This window comes from Stigmatopora argus, chromosome 13 (assembly GCF_051989625.1).
Source record: "Stigmatopora argus isolate UIUO_Sarg chromosome 13, RoL_Sarg_1.0, whole genome shotgun sequence".
NCBI lineage: Eukaryota > Metazoa > Chordata > Actinopteri > Syngnathiformes > Syngnathidae > Stigmatopora > Stigmatopora argus.
This window is the reverse complement of record NC_135399.1, coordinates 11,429,369-11,450,779: the sequence shown is the minus strand read 5'-3', so window position 1 is coordinate 11,450,779 and position 21,411 is coordinate 11,429,369. Positions and strand designations below refer to the sequence as shown.

At 41.4% G+C, this 21,411-nt stretch overlaps 1 protein-coding gene and 1 long non-coding RNA gene across 3 annotated transcripts; one reads left to right on the top strand and one right to left on the bottom strand.

Annotated features, from left to right (window-relative positions):
* The first annotated feature begins 1,940 nt into the window (after window positions 1-1,940).
* LOC144086980 (uncharacterized) lies at window positions 1,941-8,678 on the top strand. The gene is made up of 4 exons (XR_013304620.1): window positions 1,941-2,104; window positions 4,046-4,083; window positions 8,264-8,355; window positions 8,427-8,678. It is a non-coding gene; the product is annotated as an uncharacterized LOC144086980 (long non-coding RNA).
* Window positions 8,643-19,036, bottom strand: sp3a (sp3a transcription factor). 2 transcript variants are annotated; one of them, XM_077617192.1, is made up of 7 exons: window positions 18,872-19,036; window positions 18,524-18,621; window positions 18,079-18,174; window positions 15,611-16,850; window positions 15,034-15,220; window positions 14,754-14,950; window positions 8,643-10,121 (listed from the first exon to the last, which is right to left on the bottom strand). In XM_077617192.1, the coding sequence occupies exons 1-7, from the start codon at window positions 18,876-18,878 to the stop codon at window positions 9,829-9,831; spliced, it is 2,118 nt and encodes a 705-aa protein (XP_077473318.1). In that variant the 5' UTR covers window positions 18,879-19,036; the 3' UTR covers window positions 8,643-9,828. The 2 variants fall into 2 exon arrangements, with proteins under 2 accessions (XP_077473318.1, XP_077473319.1); XM_077617193.1 differs by lacking the exon at window positions 18,079-18,174.
* Between the last annotated feature and the right edge of the window lie 2,375 nt (window positions 19,037-21,411).

The following is a 21,411-nucleotide window of genomic DNA, read 5'->3' as shown; positions in this document are numbered from 1 at the left end:
CTGGAGCCTGAGCTCAGCTTGTTACGCGCACAAAAGCTGCGAGGTGGCCTGCTCCACGGCACAAAGCTCAGCCCTCACCTCTGGACACGCGCATTTCCCCCTAAGATAACGACAGACGTGTTTGACAGCGGCGCCACCGCCGCCGCCGCGACCCTTCACGTTGGTGAGAGCAGAACTCGAGTCGTCCTCCGAGTTAGAACCAGGAAATGCAGGCGCCGCGAACTTGTTACGTCGACCGTCTGACTTGAGGCCAGCTGGCGTGACCTTGAGGTCACAGTCGACGGCCTCTTCGCTTCTACGCTCATTGTACGAATTCCCCGAAGAGTCGGATTTGAGGGCGAGCGGCTAAAATCACATGATTTCAATCAAAACAAAAGAATGAATCCTATGCAAGTGGATGAGAGCCAAGAATTTTTTGCGACTAAATTATAAAGCACAACGCCACACACTTTTTTTTTCGATCCCAGGTGGGTCCTCACTGTGGAGTTTGCATGTTCTCCTTGGGCTTGCGTGGGTTTTCCCTGGATACTCAGCTTTCCTCCTCCATCCCAGAAACGTGCATTGTAGGCTGGTTGAACACTCTAAATTGCCCCTAAATTGTCTCCTGCAATTGGCTGGCCATCGATTCAGGGTGTCCCCCCTATAATTGGCTGGGATAGGCTCCAGCACCCCCCGCGATCCTTGAGGATAAGCGGTTTGGAAATTAAATGAATGAATTTAATTCTTGATTTTTGTTGTTAAGTCCCTGTAGTATTAAATTAACTTGAATTCCACCCACATTAAGTTTATTTTGTTATCATTCATCCAGTATTTTATTATTATTTGACCTTTATAGCTCCCTCGTGATGAAAATGACACGTTTGCTGGTTAAAATTTCATCTGTTTTAAAAATGCTTTAATTTTCCCATTTAAAATGTAACTTAATATGATTTTGTCCTTCAAGCCACCATACGAGTTCCACAATTTGACCGTAGTTGATCATTTTTTTGGTGCTTCTAGTCATGTGGTTGATCGTTTTTGATGGTTGTTTGTCGCTCAGGATTTAGAGTGGCGCACGGTGATTTCAAATAACTACAACATAAAAGCATTTATCTGCTCATCTTGAAATGTATACGAGGTCACGAGTGATCACTTACTTACGGGTTTGAATAAAACAATGAAAGTGTACGAACCTGCCAAAAGTTAGATTTGTAATTAACTTCAGTGTCTTTTGGTATGACAAAACAATAATACAACCCATTAATTCTCAAATCTAAATATTGTTGACATTTTTTTTTATCCTCGACATTGCATTTTAAAATCTGCTCTTTTGTCATATCAAGAAAATCAATCAAAATGATTAAATATTGCTGCCAGAATCTGTCTTTGATGTCAGCAAATTATTGACAAGATAATAGACACTTTCAGCACGTATAGCACCATGAACAACATTTGGACTATATCTTTATGTAGTATGGAAGGAAAAAAATACATACGCTTTGACGACGGATTACAGCTTGTCTCACGCTCGTTACAATGTCAGCCAACGTGTTGCTGAGACAGCTCCGCCATTGTTTCCACGGGACACAATGAAATTCTATTTTGGCTTTTACTTGCTGCAGTAATTATCTGCATTGTTGCTTGAGAATAAAGAAATTAAAGTACATGAATACGTGCCGGTCAATTGGATTCTGTCACTTCAAACGGAATCGAATACACAAGCCGGCGCCTTGCCAGCTTGTAATAACGAAAAGCGTTTGCGTGGAACAATCTGCCCTCTAAAACTGCTCATCAACACAAGAGAGTCTGTCACCGCGGCGACGGACTGACAAGTATGCGCATCTCCGTCTGTTATTAGCACGTCTCTGGCGACAAGCTCAATTATCTGACACTGCCCGTAATTTCCATTTCCTTTTTCGAGCACAATGTAAACTTTTCGTCTCCTTTCTTTTTTCAAAAGACGCTCGTTCGAGATGCTGATATAAGAAGAAATATGTGGGAGGAGGAAGCGGAAAACATCTGCACGTCAGGGGGAGGCTGCCACGCTCGCTATTTGATGGCGCCTCGACTCCAGTGCTTATGCTCGGATGAATCTGTCAAGAGGACCAAGATGGCTGAAACACTTGTAAGTCCAATAATGAGTGGCAAAATGATTATTTAAAGGGGGATTAAATGACTATTATGACATTTTTAAGTCTGGCAGCTGATGTCAAAGGAGTCCTCGTGACAACGAGAGCTTGATAAGCAGCAACGGGGAAAAAGTCTTGGGCAATTTGATTGGACAACAGTAAATACGATGAATAATTTAGGCAGCAGGAATAAGAAAAAGAAGGGAAGACAGTTTGAAGGCTTCATTTCTCAAGCCAGTATCCGGTCTACCACTTTTCAGGGGGGCATTTTAAAATAAATATGAATGCGCCTGTCAGTTTAAATCATGTAAATTGAAATAAAACACCCTAATTTGAAAAAGAAAAAAACACTAATTCGCAAATTTCAAACCAACTCATAATCTACCTAATTTTATTTAGTGTTTAGAAAAGGTGCTGTATAAATCAAAGTTACTATTGTTATTATTCATCCATTTCAAAGTGCAGCAATTTTGTTCAGACGCTCTACAATTTAACTTAGCTCATATAAGTAGTTCTAAAAATGGCTTTTATGATGATTTTCTTCAAATTATTTTGACTTTATTTTTTTAATAGTCTTATTTGTTTGGCTTTCTCTTTAAGTTGTCTGTCATGTCCCACATTCACCTGTAGGAATATAAAAATAGAATTAAACTCGAGCCAAAAAACATTCATTCATTTTGAATACCAATTTTAAAGATAAAATGTGAAAACAAAAAGATTGGCATATTCAATTTCAAGTCATTTTATGAACACAATACAGTCTCAATTAGTTATTTTCATTCAATTATTTTGAATGAATACTAAACTAAAATGTTACTTATAACCTTACTTTGTCATTTAGTTTGTTATTAGTATTGTTATTGTTGTTTAGTTTAGCTTTGCCTAAACCTAACCACAACACACAACACATTTCATGCTAATAAAACAGAATCCACAACAAAATTACTCATCTACAACGAAACATGACCTGTAACGCTTAAAATGAAAAAAAATCTAATGTGGATTTTACAGTCCAATAAATAAGAGCATAAACAGAATTCCTATTTTGACCATTCCATCAGAATAATAGCGTCGAGTTCCTTAAGTGAAGCTGTTTGCCTCTCAGTCAAACTGTAGACAAGCGGCGAAAATGTTAGTCCGAAGCGAGCTATCGCCGAGTGCCAAAGTCTGTCTTGCTTATGGGGGCCAATATTGGAGGAAGTGGTAATGATGACAGCTCTAACATAGTACAGGTGCACTAAAGCATGGCAGGCTGTTCAATTGCCCAGAACCCATTAGCGCTCCCCCGGGTGTAATGCGCCAGGTACCTTCTGCAGAGCGTTGACCTATTGTCAACGGAGAAATCGCTCCCATTTTTACCTTCGGGCACATTGCAAAGGTGAATTCTGCTTGCTGTGATTTCATTTCTGAGTGGAATCAAGCGAGGTGAACAATGACAAGGTGCGCTTGTACAACAAAAGCCCTGCTTTTGTACACTTTTTTCCATTAATATTCTCACCGCACGATAAAAAGGGAGTAAAATGTAACAATCTCAATATGTTTGTTTTTGTGAGTTAGTCGTGCATCTGCATTACTTAGCATTACTCACAAAGAAAATGGGAACAACAAAAAGAAATTGAGAACAATCTGTTCTGGGGAATGTCTTTATTTGGTTTGTTTAGATAGACTACAAATAAAGAATAGAGAAAAAAAATAATCGTTAACCTTTCGCTTTTAATTACCATAATGGTGCCGCTTGTTTGTGGTCAGGGAAAAAAAGACGGCAACCTCTAATGTTTTCATGTCGGCTAGTAGCACTCTGCATAAGACAATGGTAATGCTAATAATTTCAAATTTTAGAAATATACCGTAGATGATGAGCATTTATAGTATTGAGAAGACAAGGGAATGTTAATTGGGAATTTATTCATGTCTAATTTTTTCTTCTTTCACTCTAGAACAGCAAGTATAATGAAGTTTGGATGTTGTGTTAAACGTAAGTAGAAAAAGAATACAATGTTTTGCAAATCATGTTCAACCTTTTAATTGAAAACACACACACGTCCCAATTGCATTTGAACTGGAGTTGAACTTTGACGTCAACTTGATGACAAATTTGTAGTTTCTAGATTAAAAACTGCTCCTGTGCTATCATTACATATTTAAAAATATTGAAGTTCATTTATGTTTCTTTTTAACAAAACAGCACAAGTAAAACAGGACAATATTAATCTATCCTTTGGATTTTGAACGATTTCAAATCTCCTTAACCACTAAATTTATATATATATTAAAAAAAAGATAGATTAGTTGTTACACCGAGTAAATTCCAATATTTACTTTTTGGATGTGAGATAAATCCATCCACCTTCTCGTAAGGGAATATTTTCCCAAATAATCCCAAAGTTTTGTGTCTGTCATTAAACTTCCATTTTGTTCTAACCGTAATACTCTAACGTTAAGTTAATCAATTTCCTTCATTTGAGCCGCAGCTTGCCTAAAAGTACTTCATGTCAAAAGCCTTTTGTTTTGGTCGCAATTTAAATTGAATTAACTCGCGTAAAAGCAACACCAAACGATTTCACACAATTGCCTCGATAAACAAAAACGTTGCCCTCTAAAGTTGAAAGCATCGCTTTCTCGCCATGTGCACTTTTGCTACCGTTCCACGTTAGCTTGCAAAATGCATTCCGCGTGAAACTCGTTCCAAAAGTCTAAATGGGACCAAAATTGAGCTCACCTTTCTAGGCCGACCAACTTGAGTCCTCTTGAAGGCTGAGATGAGCCCAGTGCTGACAGTCCTTGTTTTTCTTCCTCCGACACGTGTCATCAGCGCCAAAATCCAGCACAGATCACAGTCTTCAATCAGTCAGAGAGGAAAATGATATGTACATTATTGTCTCCGCGCCACACTGTCATCTTCCTTGCGCATTACCTGTGTCAAAGCTGTCACCGAGCCGTCACACAACGGCGTAGATCCCTGCCGTCCGGCGCTCGCCGCGGGGGGGACTCTGCCGTAACCTCGGAGGATGTTGTCGACTCTCTTTAATGTACATTTTTACGCATGCAAACGTCTCCAGTCATATCCTAAATTATCTTCCGGATAGGCCGAATCGCGCTTAGGTCGTCAGGCGTAAAGACAACGACCAGAACGAACGCGTTGCTCGGTTTTTTCCGAGCCGAAGCGCATCTGTCAAGTTTGACCTTGATCTGAGCGACGAAGGAGACTTATTTTGCATAGCGCAAGAAACGGCATCGACTTAGGCAATTGTCTCCTCGGTAAAAAATAGACACGATGGAAATCATTACCGAGGACGGGGGTGAAAGGAAGCCGCATTGTTGTCGATTCAATTTTCACAGTTGGGTGCGGATAACCGTAAATGCAAAACAGCGGGGCAGAAATTCCACAATGAAGATTGATCCGATTTGAATTTAAAAAAAAAAAAACAAGTCCGGCCTATAATTCCCAGTGTTTGATTTAAAACTCGATGGCATCTGGCCACGTAACTGGATGATGGGAAATAATTTAGTAACTGCAGCAATTCAAACCTTCGCTCCAGGGCACGCGTATGAAAGGGTACGATAAAATACAAATGTAAAATGTAATCTTCGAGCACGCTGGATGTCGAGTTTGCATAATCGCAACACCCCGCCCCCCAAAGCCCCCGCCTCGTCCCACGCCAGGTATCACCTTGAGAAATCCAGGCCTAAACACACGGTCGCTTTTTGCTAGCGCTACAGATGTGTTTGTCTCCTTTGGACCTGTCAGTGCGCAGGGGGGTGGCTCACCAAATTGTCTGAAAGATTTAAAAAGAGAAAGAGAGGTGCTGACCTGCCGCTAAATTGTCCACATTGAGTAGAAGGAGAATACCGGGTTATTGAGTTGATCCACGCTGGGTTTTCTAGCTGGAGAAAAATGATCAGTGCTATTGTCTGCCTGGTGTAGTTGATCAAGGGCAAGAATTTGACGGCAATGCGGCGACAAAAAGGACACCCTTCAACCCGGGGATGAAACGTAAACACCATTAAAGTCCAATTTGAAGCAGCGTGGCACTTAGGGACATGCATTCAATTGTATTTGCAAGAATTCTCTAGCTGCTAAATTTTTGGACGCCCCACCCACCCGCACAAAACAGATGTACACAAATGCAGCTGCGTGACACCCGACGTTCCATCGCGCTGTACTCCTTCCTCCAGAAAGGAAAATAATAGTCATTTGGCAAAATTGCCGGGCTATCATGCCACGACTAGAGGAAAATGTTAAAAAAAAAACTGGAACCCAAATAGAGAAGAAGCTCGCCTTCAACCCTCGAGTGTTTCCATTCGAACGAAATATGCCGTTTTTGTCGTTGTAAATATTATCCTGTCTGCAGTGTTCTCATTGGCTGCAGATGCTAGTTAGCCATTGCTAATGTGATTAGCAATGTGAAATAAACGGATCGTACGTTTCTAGGGAGTTTTACTAAGAGAGCATCGGAATATTCGTTCGTTCATTTTCCGTACCGCTTTGCCTCACAAGGGTCGCGGGGGTGCTGGAGCCAACTCCAGGAATGGGACATCCTGATTTGGTGGAATATTCAAACATTAGAAAAAATATTGAATCAGGCAACGTAACAATTGCAAGTCCCTGACTTTGAATTTTTTCGTGGCTGCAACAAAGTAAGGCTAAAAAAATATCATAAATAATACGTGATAAAAGGTGACTTTGCGGGTCAAATGTGCCTACAGTTCAAGTAGTGAAAACGTAACGCTAGACAGAGATTGTCCCCGAGGTGTGTGCCTTGTAAATTTCATTCCTGCAGGGGAGCAAAGATTATTACAATATTCAGATTACAGAGCAAGGGGAAATTAATTGGACTAATTAACATACAAGTAAATGATGATACCGTTAACACATTTCATTAACTCAAACTGTCATTCTATGTTCTTGCTGCACTTGGTATTGCATTACAATGACTCGGATTCATTAAATTATGCAAATGAAATGAGAGGGAAAGTGGACGAGGCCTCTTTTAACAGGCAACGCCGTTTTACTTGCATTTTATTTTCTGACAAAAAAAAGCACACTGATTTAGCCCATAAAGATTTTCATCGACTATTTTAATGATGTTCATACACATTAAAATGTAGTGGTCATTAAAAAAAATTCGTCATTAGCTTGTGGTTCTTTTACACAAGATTTAAAAGTAATAAATAGCAATAAAGTCGAATTCGGTGCAAGCCTTTATCTGCAAAATATGTTTTTATTTAACACATTACTGAAGAATAATGGGTGGGGGTCAAAAAACATAGCTATTAAAATGGTGTTGCCTATTAGAGGTATTGTTCACTTTTCATTTCACTTTTTAAAATGTTATATCAAGCTATTTTTTCCTTAAAATGATAGATTTTCTTTGTTTAACCCTTTGATGCACAACATGGGTCAAAAAATGACAGGGCTGAGTTTTTATTTTCTGTATCTGCAATATATTAACTTCAACATTTAAGGTATTCCTCAATTAAATTGTTTTTGCATGTAAGTGTTAAGATTAGATCTCTTTAAAATAAATTGTTTTCATCAATTATATTAATTTTACTTTTTAATAAGGCCAAGAATTGAGTAAATATCTTGTTTTTTTATGTGGGTCACATTAGACCCATATTTGTATCAAAGGGTTTTAATCAGTCATCTATGCTCCATTTTTAATAATAAAATATATATCGAATTCGGCACTTACACAACATTGAATTTTGTTTTTATTAACAATTTGTATACTCAACTTCTTGGTAATCAAGTTTGTATTTTACAGTAATGTCCTTCAAATTAAGACCTTCATTAGCAAAATTTAAAAAAGGCAGCTAATGCATTAAAAATACAGTATACTCACTTAATATCTTTTGTGATGTTGATTATTCAAACTTAGAACTGCATCAACCTGCAAGCTGCTCTCGTTAATTTTTTAGCTAGTTGGAAGGCAAAATATAAAATCTCAGCATGATGCTGTCCAGTAAAATAAACACAAATGAATAAATACTACCCACCGAATAATTAAAAGTAAAAAGAGCTGCCACTTCACAAATACATTGACGCATCCTTCCAGGTTGTGTTCATGGGAGTCCATGTTTCCGAATTTTGACAAACAATGTTGCTGTTTCCCTCTACTTAACTTTGTCCAAATTTTTGTAACCCAAAACAGATAAGGTCAAAAGGTTAACTTGGCCAAAGCATCGCTCCCTTGGCTGCAGTGACATCTGCTGGACTCCGCAAACGCAGAAAAAGGCCGCAGAGGTAAAACTTAAGTCACTTAAAAAGATTAATTTTACTTCCATTCATTCATTTTCCAACCCTCTTATCCACAGAAGGATTGCAGAGGGTGCTGGAGCCTATCCCAACCAACTCTAGGCACCAGGCAGGGGATACCCTGAATGGAACCACGATTAAGAGTTAACCAGACTACCATGCATGTTTTTTGGGATGTGGAAGGAAACCCAGGTAAGCACATGCAACCTCCACACTGGACCTGCACTAACCATTTCTGAAATTTAACTTAAAAATACAAAAAAATAACGCAAAAATTCAAGTGTAACAGAAATGTTTATAATGACATAATAGACATGTTTTTTTGTACAGTTCTAAACAAGTAAAAACTGCAATTCTTAGTACACAAGGAACTGAGTGTCAATTGGCGAAGACTGTGTATATATAAAAACGTTATAATTCATAACAATTCACTCATTCCTTTAGAAGCTGGGGGCAGAAATATTTGACAGTAAAATGCAAGACATTTTTTTTGAATCAAAATCTATACAAATAGAGATTCGTCGACTTGGAAGAAGACAATGAATCAATACACGAGAACAGTGCTGTTTAGAACTCCAAGTACCGCCTTCAAAGTGTCATTTACACTTAAATTGGACTGATTGTGAATTGCACAGCTGAGATACACTAAAAGAAATGTTGTTGCCCCAAAATAATTGACATGGCTTTTTAATTTTTTAAAAAAATAAGAGCAGATATAATAGTGGTGCTGTTGTTCTTCAGAGCTTTTGGTCCATCTGAAAAGATTTGTCCCAAAAGTGAGATACTATAGTTTAGCTCTATTTCCTCACCCTGAGTTTTAGATCAATTTTGCCAGTGCCACCAAAATTGGCTTGAAAAAATAAAATCTCCACAAAATGTACCCTATTCTTGAACTTTCTAGTCGTGGACACAAATTTACATTGCCATCATAAAGATCTGTTTAATGAATGAATTATCAAATGATCCAATGACGAGTTGGTCCTTTTTAAGTGAAATAAGTAAAAAAAAAATGCTGATTGTTTCCACTCAAAAAATTGCAAGATGAGAATTGATTCACTGGAAGCACTCTGTGGGAAAATTCATCACAAAGGAAGAAAAAAATATATATATAATTCTTAAATACATTTGCATCAAAGACAGTAATTGTACTTGGACAAGCTTAGTTTTGGCTCACAGAAAAAGGGCAACAAAGACAGAAAGAAGGTAAGAAAAGGTGAAAAAACAGATTAACAAAGTTGATTGAGAACACCATAGAACCACAACGATACTATATTGTACAAAATAAGGCATTTCATTGTGTAATTACTGCAATGTCTTTTTCTACTCTTACCACCAATTCATGGTATAAAGTGGACAGGACTTGATTTTTGCAATGGTAAAATATATATAATTGTATTTTTTCTTCTTCAAAACAGGAATAAAAATGCAGGTAGGGGTGTACGAGGGGGCGGGAGGTGTCCATCACTCCATGACTTCGCTGGCAGCTAAGGTAGTGACAAGCTGCAGGGGGATCTCTGCGTTGGCCAAGATGTCCTGGGCGTTGTTGGATCCCTGCTGGATGTTGGTTAGGATGAGGGTGGTCCCACCCGGAGAGGTGATGAGGCTGTCCGAGGACCCGGCCGACTCCACCGACGTTATCATGGCGCTGCCAGAGTTCACGCCTTTTTTGTTCTGGTGAGTTTTGATGTGCTTAGCCAGGTGATCGCTCCTCATGAAGCGCTTGGAACATTCGGGACACACAAACTTCTTCTCGCCTGCCAAACAAAAGATGCCCAAACTTAAAGAATTGCTGCCGGGTTGAATTTCACGCAACATATCCGTGCAGTGGATGGGTGCTCGTACAGTATTACCACTTGGAATTTCAATTACTGGTGACTCGTGTGCCTTGTGACTGACTGGCATCTCTTTTCCACAACACAGACAAATATTTACACACCCACCCAATGGGAAGTTAAGAGCCTCCAATTAATATAACATGCATATTTTTGGGAGGAAGAGTAAACACACAATAAAAATACATATATGCAAGTACTGGGAGAGTGAGGCATGCAGATACACAGGGTGTTCCAAAATGTTTGACCCCATTTTCGTAGGCCAATAATTTGGACAATTTTTGTTGGACTGACCTCAAATTTTCACAAGCTGTGTAACGTTTGGCATTTCTATCTAAGGTTCAGGTTAAGAAATGCCGTTTACTTCAAAAGAAAATACATTTAGCATGCTATCTTCACAAATTTTGCAAAGAAAGCAGCAACTACAAAACAAATTAGGATTTGGCACCAAAAATTTCAAGAAAAGGGCATGAATGTGGTATTCCACACTTGTTCTTCTAACACAGGTGCTACTCAAAATATTTGATCTCATGTCCTACCTAGTTGGGCTTATGGCATAGATTAAGGCTAAGCAGGGTTGGTTAGTGCTTGGATGGAAACAGCCTAGGAATACCAGGTGCTAAGATCTTATGTTAGCGCAGTGGTCTCAAACACTAAAGTGAGATTGAGACCCCTGGTGTAAAGCATTTGTAGGCTTTATTTAATATTGTGTTGGCATTTCTTTGTTCTTAACGTGACACATTTTCCATGAGGTTACACAGTGAACAAGATAAACTGATGGAAAGTTGCAATGACCTCAAATTTCACAGCTTTTGCGAAATGTTTCGGGTTTTTATGTGTAACGTGTTGTTCACTTCAAAAGAAAAGGCATTTTGCGTGTTAGAATATGCTCGGTCGGACTCGGCGACCCAAGACACTACAGCACGCCTTCACAAATTTTGCAAAGAAGGCACTAACTACAAAACAAATTAAGACTTGGCACCAAAAATTTCAAGAAAAAGGCTGGAATGTGGGTTTTCACAGTTGCTCTTCTAACATTTCCTAGGACTACACAGGAAGGCTTCACAAACCTGCTCCACTGTCACTGCTTGGCCTACATAATGGGGTCAAACATATTTGTTGGCACGATAACTTTAATGCCATGCTGTTGCACATGACGCTCTAAGTAAAAGTCTGTACATCACGTAAGTATCTGCGGGAAGAGAACGACCATTGTAACAGTGGTGCTGGAAGAAAAGATTATCAATAGAAACACTTAGAAGTGGGGCTAGACTGCTAGTTGGACACCACCATTTGATGCATTTCTGTCCTCAGGGACTGTCCTGTAATGGCTATATTCTCAGCATGCTTCCTCACAAAAATGCCCTCTGACCCTACAGCTGCTTTTTTGGGGTGATGTGTCCATGCCACTTGGGTGGGTGACAGCCCAAATCTTTGCCTATAGACACAGCCACAAAGCCCTCACTCACACTTACTTAGCTTGGCTTATGTAGGTTGGTCGGCCAAACTCAATGTCAAATGTGCACTACACAGGTCAATGCTTGGTTTTGCTCAAATTATAGGTGCTACGCAAAACATCCAATATGTCCTGGTTGGCCTTCTGGCATACTACCCTGAAAAAACTCTGGAGGTTAAGGAAGGTTGTGCATGGTTACTACTTGGATGGGAGACTGCCTTGGAATACTGGGTGCTGGAAGCGCTTATATTTGCTCACTTAACCTCGTGAGAAGCAGTTTGATCCACAATATACACAAAGCCCTCACTCACACTTAGATTGGCTTATGTAGATTGGTTAGCCAAACTCAATGTCAAATGTGCACTACACCGGTCAATGCTTGGTTTTGCTCAAATTATAGGTGCTATGCAAAACATCCAATATCATGTCCTGGTTGACCTTCTGACATACTACCCTGACAAAACTCTGGAGGTTAAGCAGGGTTGTGCATGGTTACTACTTGGATGGGAGACTGCCTCGGAATACCGGGTGCTGGAAGCTCTTATGTTTGCTCACTTAACCTCGTGAGAAGCAGTTTGATCCACAATATACACAAAGCCCTCACTCACACTTACTTAGATTGGCTTATGTACATTGGTCAGCCAAACTCAATGTCAAATGTGCACTACACTGATCAATGCTTGATTTTGCTCAAATTATAGGTGCAACGCAAAACATCAAATATCATGTCTTGGTTGACCTCGCATACTACCCTGAAAAAACTCTGGAGGTTAAGCAAGGTTGTGGATGGTTACTACTTGGATGGGAGACTGCCTTGGAATACCGGGTGCTGGAAGCTCTTATGTTTGCTCACTTAACCTGGTGAGAAGCAATTTGATCCACAATATACACAAAGCCCTCACTCACCTTTACTTAAATGTATGTATTTGTGTGGCAAACCTCATTAAAAATCTCAAAGTTTGCTCTTGCTAAAACTATAGATGCTACTCAAAACATCTAATATCATGTCCTGGTTGGTAAAGTCATGTCAAGACACTTGGTCCCTCGTCACCAAGATTTTTATTTCCAGGTAGTGACCGGGGTTCGAACCCAGGACCCTGGATCTCAGAGGCTAATGCTCTAACTGCTCAGCCAGCAGAACACATAATAATTTTGGTTAAAAAAAAAAAATGACATGCGTTTTGCGCCCAAAACCAATGTCAATTTTTTTTTTTAACTAAAATTATTGTGAGCTCTGCTGGCTGAGCGGTTAGAGCATTAGCCTCTGACATCCAGGGTCCTGGGTTCGCATCCCAGTCACTACCTGGAAAAAAGATATTGGTTCCCCTCCCACCTTTGGTGGGAGGGGGCACCAAAACATATTGGTGCCCCCTCCCACCTTTGGTGGGAGGGGGCAGCAAAACATATTGGTCCCCTCCCGCCTTCGGCGGGAGGGGACATTAAGACAGTTGGTCCCCTCCCGCCTTCGGCGGGAGGGGACCAGGACTCTTGGTCCCCTCCCGCCTTCGGTGGGAGGGGACCAACACACTTGGTGTCCACCCCCGCCTTCGGCGGGGGTGGACACCAACACACTTGGTTCCCTCCCGCCTTCGGCGGGAGGGAACCAAGACTTTTGTTTCCAGGCAGTGCCCGGGATGCGAACCCAGGACCCTGGATGTCAGAGGCTAATGCTCTAACCGCTCTGCCGGCGGAGCCCCCAATAGTTTTAGTTAAAAAAAAAAATTTGACATTGGTTTTGGGCGCAAAACGTATGTCAAATTTTTTTTTTTAACTAAAATTATTATGGGTTCTGCTGGCTGAGCAGTTAGAGCATTAGCCTCTGAGATCCAGGGTCCTGGGTTCGAACCCGGGTCACTACCTGGAAACAAAAATCTTGGTGTCGAGGGACCAAGTGTCTTGACATGACTTTACCAACCAGGACATGATATTAGAGGTTTTGAGTAGCATCTATAGTTTTAGCAAAAGTAAACTGAGATTTTTCATGAAGTTTGCCGCACAAATACATACATATAAGTAAAGGTGAGTGAGGGCTTTGTGTATATTGTGGATCAAACTGCTTCTCACGAGGTTAAGTGAGCAAACATAAGAGCTTCCAGCACCCGGTATTCCAAGGCAGTCTACCATCCAAGTAGTAACCATGCACAACCCTGCTTAACCTCCAGAGTTTTTTCAGGGTAGTATGCCAGAAGGCCAATCAGGATATGATATTGGCTGTTTTGCGTAGCATCAATAATTTGAGCAAAACCAAGCATGGACCTGTGCAGTGCATATTTGACATTGAGTTTGGCCGACTAATCTACATAAGCCAATTTAAGTAAGGGTGAGTGAGGGCTTTGTGGCTGTGTCTATAGGCAAAGATTTGGGATGTCACCCACCCAAGTGGCATGGACACATCACCCCAAAAAAGCAGCAGTAGGGTCAGAGGGCATTTTTGTGGGGACCAAGTGTCTTGGCCAACACAATATTAAATAAAGCCTACAAATGCTTTACACCAGGGGTCTCAGTCTCACTTTAGTGTTTGAGACCACTGCGCTCACATAAGAAGAGCTTAGCACCTGGTATTCCCAGGCTGTCTACCATCCAAGTACTAGCCAGGCCCAACCCTGCTTAGGTTTTGAGATCAGACAAGATTTCTGGGTAGTATGCCATAAGCCCAACTAGGTAGGACATGAGATCAAATATTTTGAGTAGCACCTGTGTTAGAAGAGCAAGTGTAGAAAGCCACATTCCAGCCATTTTCTTGAAATTTTTGGTTCCAAATCCTAATTTGTTTTGTAGTTGCTGCTTTCTTTGCAAAAATTGTGTAGATGGCACGCTGCAGTGTCTTGGGTGACTTGAGTCTGATCGAGCAGACTCTAACACACAAAATGCCTTTTCTTTTGAGGTGAACGGCATTTCTTAACCTGAACCTTAGATAGAAATGCCAAACGTTACACAAGCTTTGACAATTTGAGGTCATTCCAACAAAAATTGTCAAAATTATTGGCCTACGAAAATGGGCTCAAACATTTTGGAACACCCTGTATTTTGAATTTCTGGTACAATTAACATATGCTAGCCCAGAGATAAATTCATGACTGATTGATTCAGCGAGGTACCTGTATGTGTTCTTCTGTGTCTCTGCAGCTCGTCGCTGCGCGTGAACCTCTTCCCGCAGTACATCCAGGTGCAGACAAAAGGTCGCTCCCCGGAATGCCAGCGCAGGTGCGCTCGCAGGTGTGAAGTCTTTCCGTACACTTTCCCACAGCCTGTGATGTGACAGATGTGCTGCTTCTTCTTGCCCACGCCCGAACCCCTGAGGAACCCACAATAAGCATTCCGGAATAGATTTTAACAAAACTGTCGCGGCACTAAATTCATGCCATGAACGGAACACACCTCCCACCAGACTCTTTACAGTTGGGACAAGTGCACGCCACCCTCCGTAGCCGCTTGCCTCCCAAGCCTATGTAATCTTCGTCGTCCACCAACCTGACCTGAAGGTGCGACAGGTCGCTGGTGTTCAGCGTTGAATCGGAGCTTAGCTGCCATTCTCCCGATTCGGGCTCCTCTTTTATCCGCACATCTGTGGAATCCAGAAAAGCCACGATTGAAGTCAGATCATGTGTAATATGGCTGTATGTAAATTAACCAGGTAATAAAATTGAGGTTTTTATGTTACCACGGCCAACCTTTTTTTTTTTTTTTTTAAACTTGGTGTTTCAAATCTGGTATCAAGACGGAAAAGGTTTCACCTTTTGATGACATACATGGCAAAATGTATCGGTATCAGATGGCTAACTGATTTATATCCACCCCAAAAAAATATCTGACGTGGACTGTCTTTCATTGCATTAAAACAAAATGACGCATGTGTCGCAGATGGGCAAAGAAATGGCAATTGACCTGCAGTATGAACAGTCTTGGATTTGCATATCAGGTTATTTCACTTCTATTGTAAATAATTGTAATGTACCGCCAGGTGGGTCCGCAGTTCCCTGCTGTTGTGTCGCTGAGTTGACAGTCACCGTTTGTAGGTTGGGGATCATCCCAGAGTTGGCGCCAACTGAACCCGAACCCAGCGAGAGGGTTTGGACAGGAGCCAGAGTAATCTGCTGAGGGACGGTGGTGGGAAGTTGAAGGTTTTGCAGGTTCTGTACCCCTTGCACTTGGAACGTCTGCCACTGTATCTGCCCTGACGGCGTCACCGTCTGGGCTTGGATGATGAAGGTCCCAGGGTTGATCAGCTGAAGGTTTTGCACACCTTGGCCACCCGTAGCCACCGACTGGACCACCTGGCCATTGGCCGTCGGCACCTGCTGCAACTGGACAACGGGCTGGGCGGATGTCGCCTGGGTGTTCTGCTCTTGAGTCTGCTGGAGGAACCCTTGTTGAAGACCGGCGGTCGAGTTGGACTGCTGCGTAGCCACGGTGGACAAGGTGGCGTCTTGGGTCAGGAGACTCGCTTCACTTGTGGGATTCTGGAGGTGGGAGGAGGATGTCGGCGCAAAGAGCTCAGGGTTGGCATTGTTTACTGGTAGAGTTTGTGAGAGCGCGTCGACTGTCTTCTGCTGATTCTCAGAGACGGTCATCGGTGGGTTTGCCATGATTAACTGGCCGTCGGCGGTGACGCCCGTCGCGATCGTCTGGGCTCCGGATAGGGCTAGAGCATCCAAGTCTATGCTGTTGATAGGAACAAAAGTGATGTTCCCTGGCAAACCCACAGGCACGTTAGTAACAACCTGACCCTGGTTGCTGAATGCGGAGCCGGCGATAGAAATCCCCTGGATCGGTTGGATATTTCCAGTCTGTGATATGAGGTTCTGGTTGTTCGGAAGGATGCTCGCAGTTGATGTCACACAGAGACCCTGGCTCCCATCAGGCAAAATTTGAAGCTGCCCTGCCGCATGCTGACTCGCATTCGCCCCTTCCATGGCCGTGGTGGCAAAGCTCAACTGTCCGTCTGCAGTTTGAATTTGAGGAATTACTTGGTACTGAATATTAGGCACTGAACTGGCAGAGGCAGTGTCGCTTCCTGATGACACAAATATTGGCTGATTCTGCAAACTCTGGAGAGGAACGTACTGTCCATTTGGCGTTAATATGCCTTGGCTTTGAATCTGTATCATACCAGGGTCGTCCTTTGCGCCCGTGCTAGGGGCCAACACCTCCCATTTGTCAGAGACTGCAAGTTGAGCGGACGTCTGATCTGTAGTCTAGGAGAGCGAGAGAACAAAGCACGTAAATGATTTGCAAATCGCAGGCATTTTATGGCATTTGGTGTTTTTCAATTTTAAAAAATGGTGTACTGTTATGTTGAGCAAGAAGGGCATTTCTGCCAGTTTGTTGTCTGGCGGCCAAAGAAATCATGCAAAAAAAAACTTGGCACATGCAGGTGATAGAAAATGTGATATCAACCTTGTTTGTTAAGAATCTTATGTCTGTCAAATAAAATGATTAAGTTGGTATAAATCGTATCAAGCAAGTTTCAGAAAACATGTTCCCCTCGATTCGGGAGAATTAACTGTTATTTTTGAACAATCACAAGGCTTAAAATATGACATAACCACAAATCCAATTGTACAAATCCAATGTTGTAGAGACAAAAAAATACCAGCTGGCAATGTCATGGTTTTGCCAAAATGAAACAGCGATGCGTTAATTGCAAACTTTGTTTCTCCGCCTCGACAGATTAACTTAAAATCATTGACGGGCAGCCTTCCACTGCAGGACCTTTCAGACAGTTTAAAGCAAATTTGAGAAATGTTTTACAAAAGGCCTAGTCTACTGTAAATGCTCTAAATCACCAAAGAGAACTGATTAAAAGGATTCTAGGTGTGTAAGCACCAGATCTGTTCAATCAAATCAATCCAAAATCATTCCACACCGCAAACATTGACCCTCTATTGCACTTATCCTCACTTGTGTCACGGCTATGTTTGAGCTGATCCAAAACATGAAATTTACCATACTTTTTGGACTATAAATCGCACCCATTAAATATTTCACAATATGAATAAAAATATATACGTCGCACCGGAGTACAAGTTGCATTTTTGGGAGGCCAATTGTTTTGAATTCATCAGAAACCAAGAACAAACATACAAAACAGGATAAATAGTACATTCCCAAAACTGACATGGCGGCTAAATTGAAGAATTATCAATGGCGTGAAAGTGAATTATTGTCAACATCAGCCCTGCAATTATTTGTCTTCAGGGCAACTAACTCGGGATGTCCTCCATCTCTCTCCTAAAGCGACCCAAATGAGGATAAGCGAAGCAGGAAAGGAATGCACGGGTGACATGAATAAAGAACACAATAATACAGATTATGTAAAATGTGAGCAGGAAATGGGATGTCCATTTGTGATGGAGAACTGCCTTATGATGGACGATCGATTGCTTCTATTCTACCAAGTCTTCTACAGAGGTGCCGACTTACCACGCCAGCGGCAGCACCTCTGTCCACCTCTGAAGCCGGTGAGCCCACCTTAGTGCAGGTGCTTGCAAGCAGGTCGAGGGGCGACGACTCAATGTCCTACCGACCGTGTGCAAGTTTCAGAGGAGGGGGAGAAATTGAGTGGCCATTAGTGAGGGCCAAACAGACACAAATTGACGCGTCACACATTTGTTCCACATCGGATCGGACACGCAGATTTTGTGTGGAGCCCCCTCAGACATGAATTCACGTGATGTTTACATCTGGTGGAGATTTTCAGGCGGTCTCTTAGCCAGGAGCCGAGAAAGAAGGCGGGATTTTTGCACCGCCTCAGAGGAAGCGTTTGTCTGAGGGCTTCAAAACCCCCTCCAACTTTTCACCCAGGAACCGCAAGATCCGCGCATATACTGCAAAAAAAAATAACATACACGCCGCGAGAAATCATTACCTGATTGCCCGTGCCGTCTTCATGTTGCAAAAAGTTGCGCTGGCTGCTGTTGACGTCCAAAGCAGCCATTTCGTCGGCTTTCAGTGGCTGTTCTGGCGCTGTGAAGGACAACAACAAACGAGTTTACCGGAGATAAACTAACACCTTTCCTTAAAACAGAGGACATCGGAATTAAAGATCGCAATTTAATTCTCTTAAGAATGTCGCAGCAGAAATCAGTAGCAACCGCGATTGTATTTAAAATCTAGTTCGGATGATAACACAGCGTTAGCGGCTAACTGAAGCTAATTTAGCCGAAGGATGCCTTTTAGCTTGCGTGGGTGAGGAATACGATAAGAAATGACATACCAGTCATGGCGTGACTTGCCGTCAAACGGATAGTTTTCACAGTTACAACCAAGCCGACATGATCGCTTGTTGCTATTGACGGCAGCCGCGTAGAAAAAGGGCGATAACTGTCAAGATTTGTTTCTATTTTGATTGACTGGCGGTCAGCAACACAAAGGGTGGGGCCTGCACTGTTGACTGGAGCGTTGGCGTCATAGACAGGAAGTTCCGCCCATTTCCCCCTGATCGTGTCTTTCATTGGTTGACATTTTCAAGTATAGCATTCTGATTTGCTAGGGATGATATCAATTATTCTCTGGCAGATTATTTTCCTGTTCTGCATTTTGTTACTTGTAGTCAACATATGTACTGTGTGTACGACTACGTAGTAGTTGTTAATGTGTAGCTTTTGATATTTCGGAAAGAAATGACATACTATATTTAAATCCGCTATGATTAAAGGAAAATGTAAAAAGTCATGACATTTGTTAAATGTTTAAAATCATAGGAAACAAGACACAGAATTGGTCATGTTACTCATACACATTTGCGCAGTGTTATGGTTTCTTAACATCTTTGACGGAGTCAAACACTTTTACCACAAAGTAAATAAAACAAAAGCCAGGAGCATTAGGCAAAAGCTGTTTTTTTTTTGTAATTACTGTGAAAAACATGCTTTCACGTTGATTCATATAATTTTTTTAATGATAAATATTAAGGTATATATGATTGTGAGTGCGAATGGTCATCTGTCTCTCTGTGTACACTACGGCTGACTGGCGACCAGTGAATGAATAATAATAATAATAATTTCAGGTAAATGTGTTATTTCAGAAATACGTACCAAACCGGTACAACGTCACATAGTATTGATATCCAAGTAGTAGTTTTCATTTGCAAAATGGTTGTTGACCTAAGTAGCATACAATTGTCTTTTCACCAGCAACAACACACGTGAAATTCTGATTCAAAATGATATGTAGATATAAATGTCAATGTCTTATCAGTTTACATCCTAGTGAAGGAGAATACACTATCATCCCGGCAAAAAGATGCAGCTCAAAACACTTTCATCTGCCATGATCCAATTTTGGGGAGCATTTTGACAATTTCCTAATGAAATAATTATTTTAGTCAGTATGTGCAAATAGATAAACAAACAGGCATGAAAACATTTTCTTGAGATGCCGCCTCACAACAGTGTAAGGATTCAATGGAATAATCTTGTGAATGTTATTGTGCCTGCCTGTGATGCTATCAGTATCCTGCTTTTTAGATTCTTGTTTTTTTTGGGGGGTGATGTGTCAGTTCCTCAGAGCACTGCCGCAGTGAGGCTATTTCTCTCAACCTTCAATTCAAACTTGCCCCATTACAGCCAGAGTACAAAAGCACTTTCCCTGCACTCAGGAGCTCACAGCAGTGAATGGTGGATATTTCCAATCACTTCACTGTCAATCCAAGTGTCAGGTAAACACATACCACTGGCGGCAGCTTTACGGGGGGAAAAAACCTATCAGCAATATCTGTCTTACTCCGGGAGACTGAAAATGTACAAACAATTTGCAAGTACTTCAAAGTTAAAGAGACGAGCGCAATATCCTAAAAGCTGCCTGAATGCCAAATCACATGACAAACATTAGACGAAGACAATTGGCTGTTGACTATTTTATGGAAGACAGTTGCTTACAATAGTTGAAATAGTGAGTGAACGGGCTAACAATGTTTTTCATCAACATCCTAACAATTGCTACCACCTTGGCCAGTCGCAAATAGTGAATGACCCCACCGTGAGAAAGTGTCCTCTTAGAGGCACCGTGAGGGACGCTGAAAATGAAACTTGAGGGACAAAGATGAAATTGGTGTAGCGTGGAGACGTGCATAGAATAGCAAATGAGGATACAACCTTTGAATCAGAAATACGTTTGTGAAAGGTCATATGGAAAGGACCAGAACACCTTCACAAAGTTCCTTGGTTAATTTTGATTAAGTATTTCTTCATTTATTTTTAAATCCAAATTTTATCATCGCTTGCTGGACACATTCATGGATAAATCCAACTTACTAAGATGCACAATTGAACGAGTGAGAAATGGCAATGATTACAGCATGGTACCCACATTCTAAACTAAATAATGTGGAAAAAGTACCAACTATTGAATTACACAAACATTAATATTTATTTGTCCTCACGGCTCTTTGTTCAAAGATCTTTGGTTTGTTATTTACCAAAGCACTCTGTGGCCTTTTGCCCGCTTTTATGTGTGTTTTAAAAGGGAGCGTTCCACTTGTGGTCTTTTTGGTCTGATGGCACTGTGGTTTGTCGGCCCAGAGTGGCACCACTTGATTGATGGATATCTGCTCAGCGGGAATTCTTCCCAGTTCTACTTTCATGTTGTCTATTCGGCTGCAGCGTGGTGAATCGATGGTATTTCTTGCAAATATAACCATAACATAAATGACTAGGAATAGTTTGATCAAACGTATAGAAACAGGGCATTCATTCATTGTCATCAACTACAACACAACAAGACTGTCCCAAACTGATCGACTTTCACGCACGT

Coding starts and splice junctions, on each gene's coding strand:
- sp3a (XM_077617192.1), bottom strand. Junction 18,175..18,523: donor AAGACGGCACGGGCAATCAG/GTAATGATTTCT, acceptor CACGGTCGGTAG/GACATTGAGTCGTCGCCCCT. Junction 14,951..15,033: donor TGTAAAGAGTCTGGTGGGAG/GTGTGTTCCGTT, acceptor TGGGTTCCTCAG/GGGTTCGGGCGTGGGCAAGA.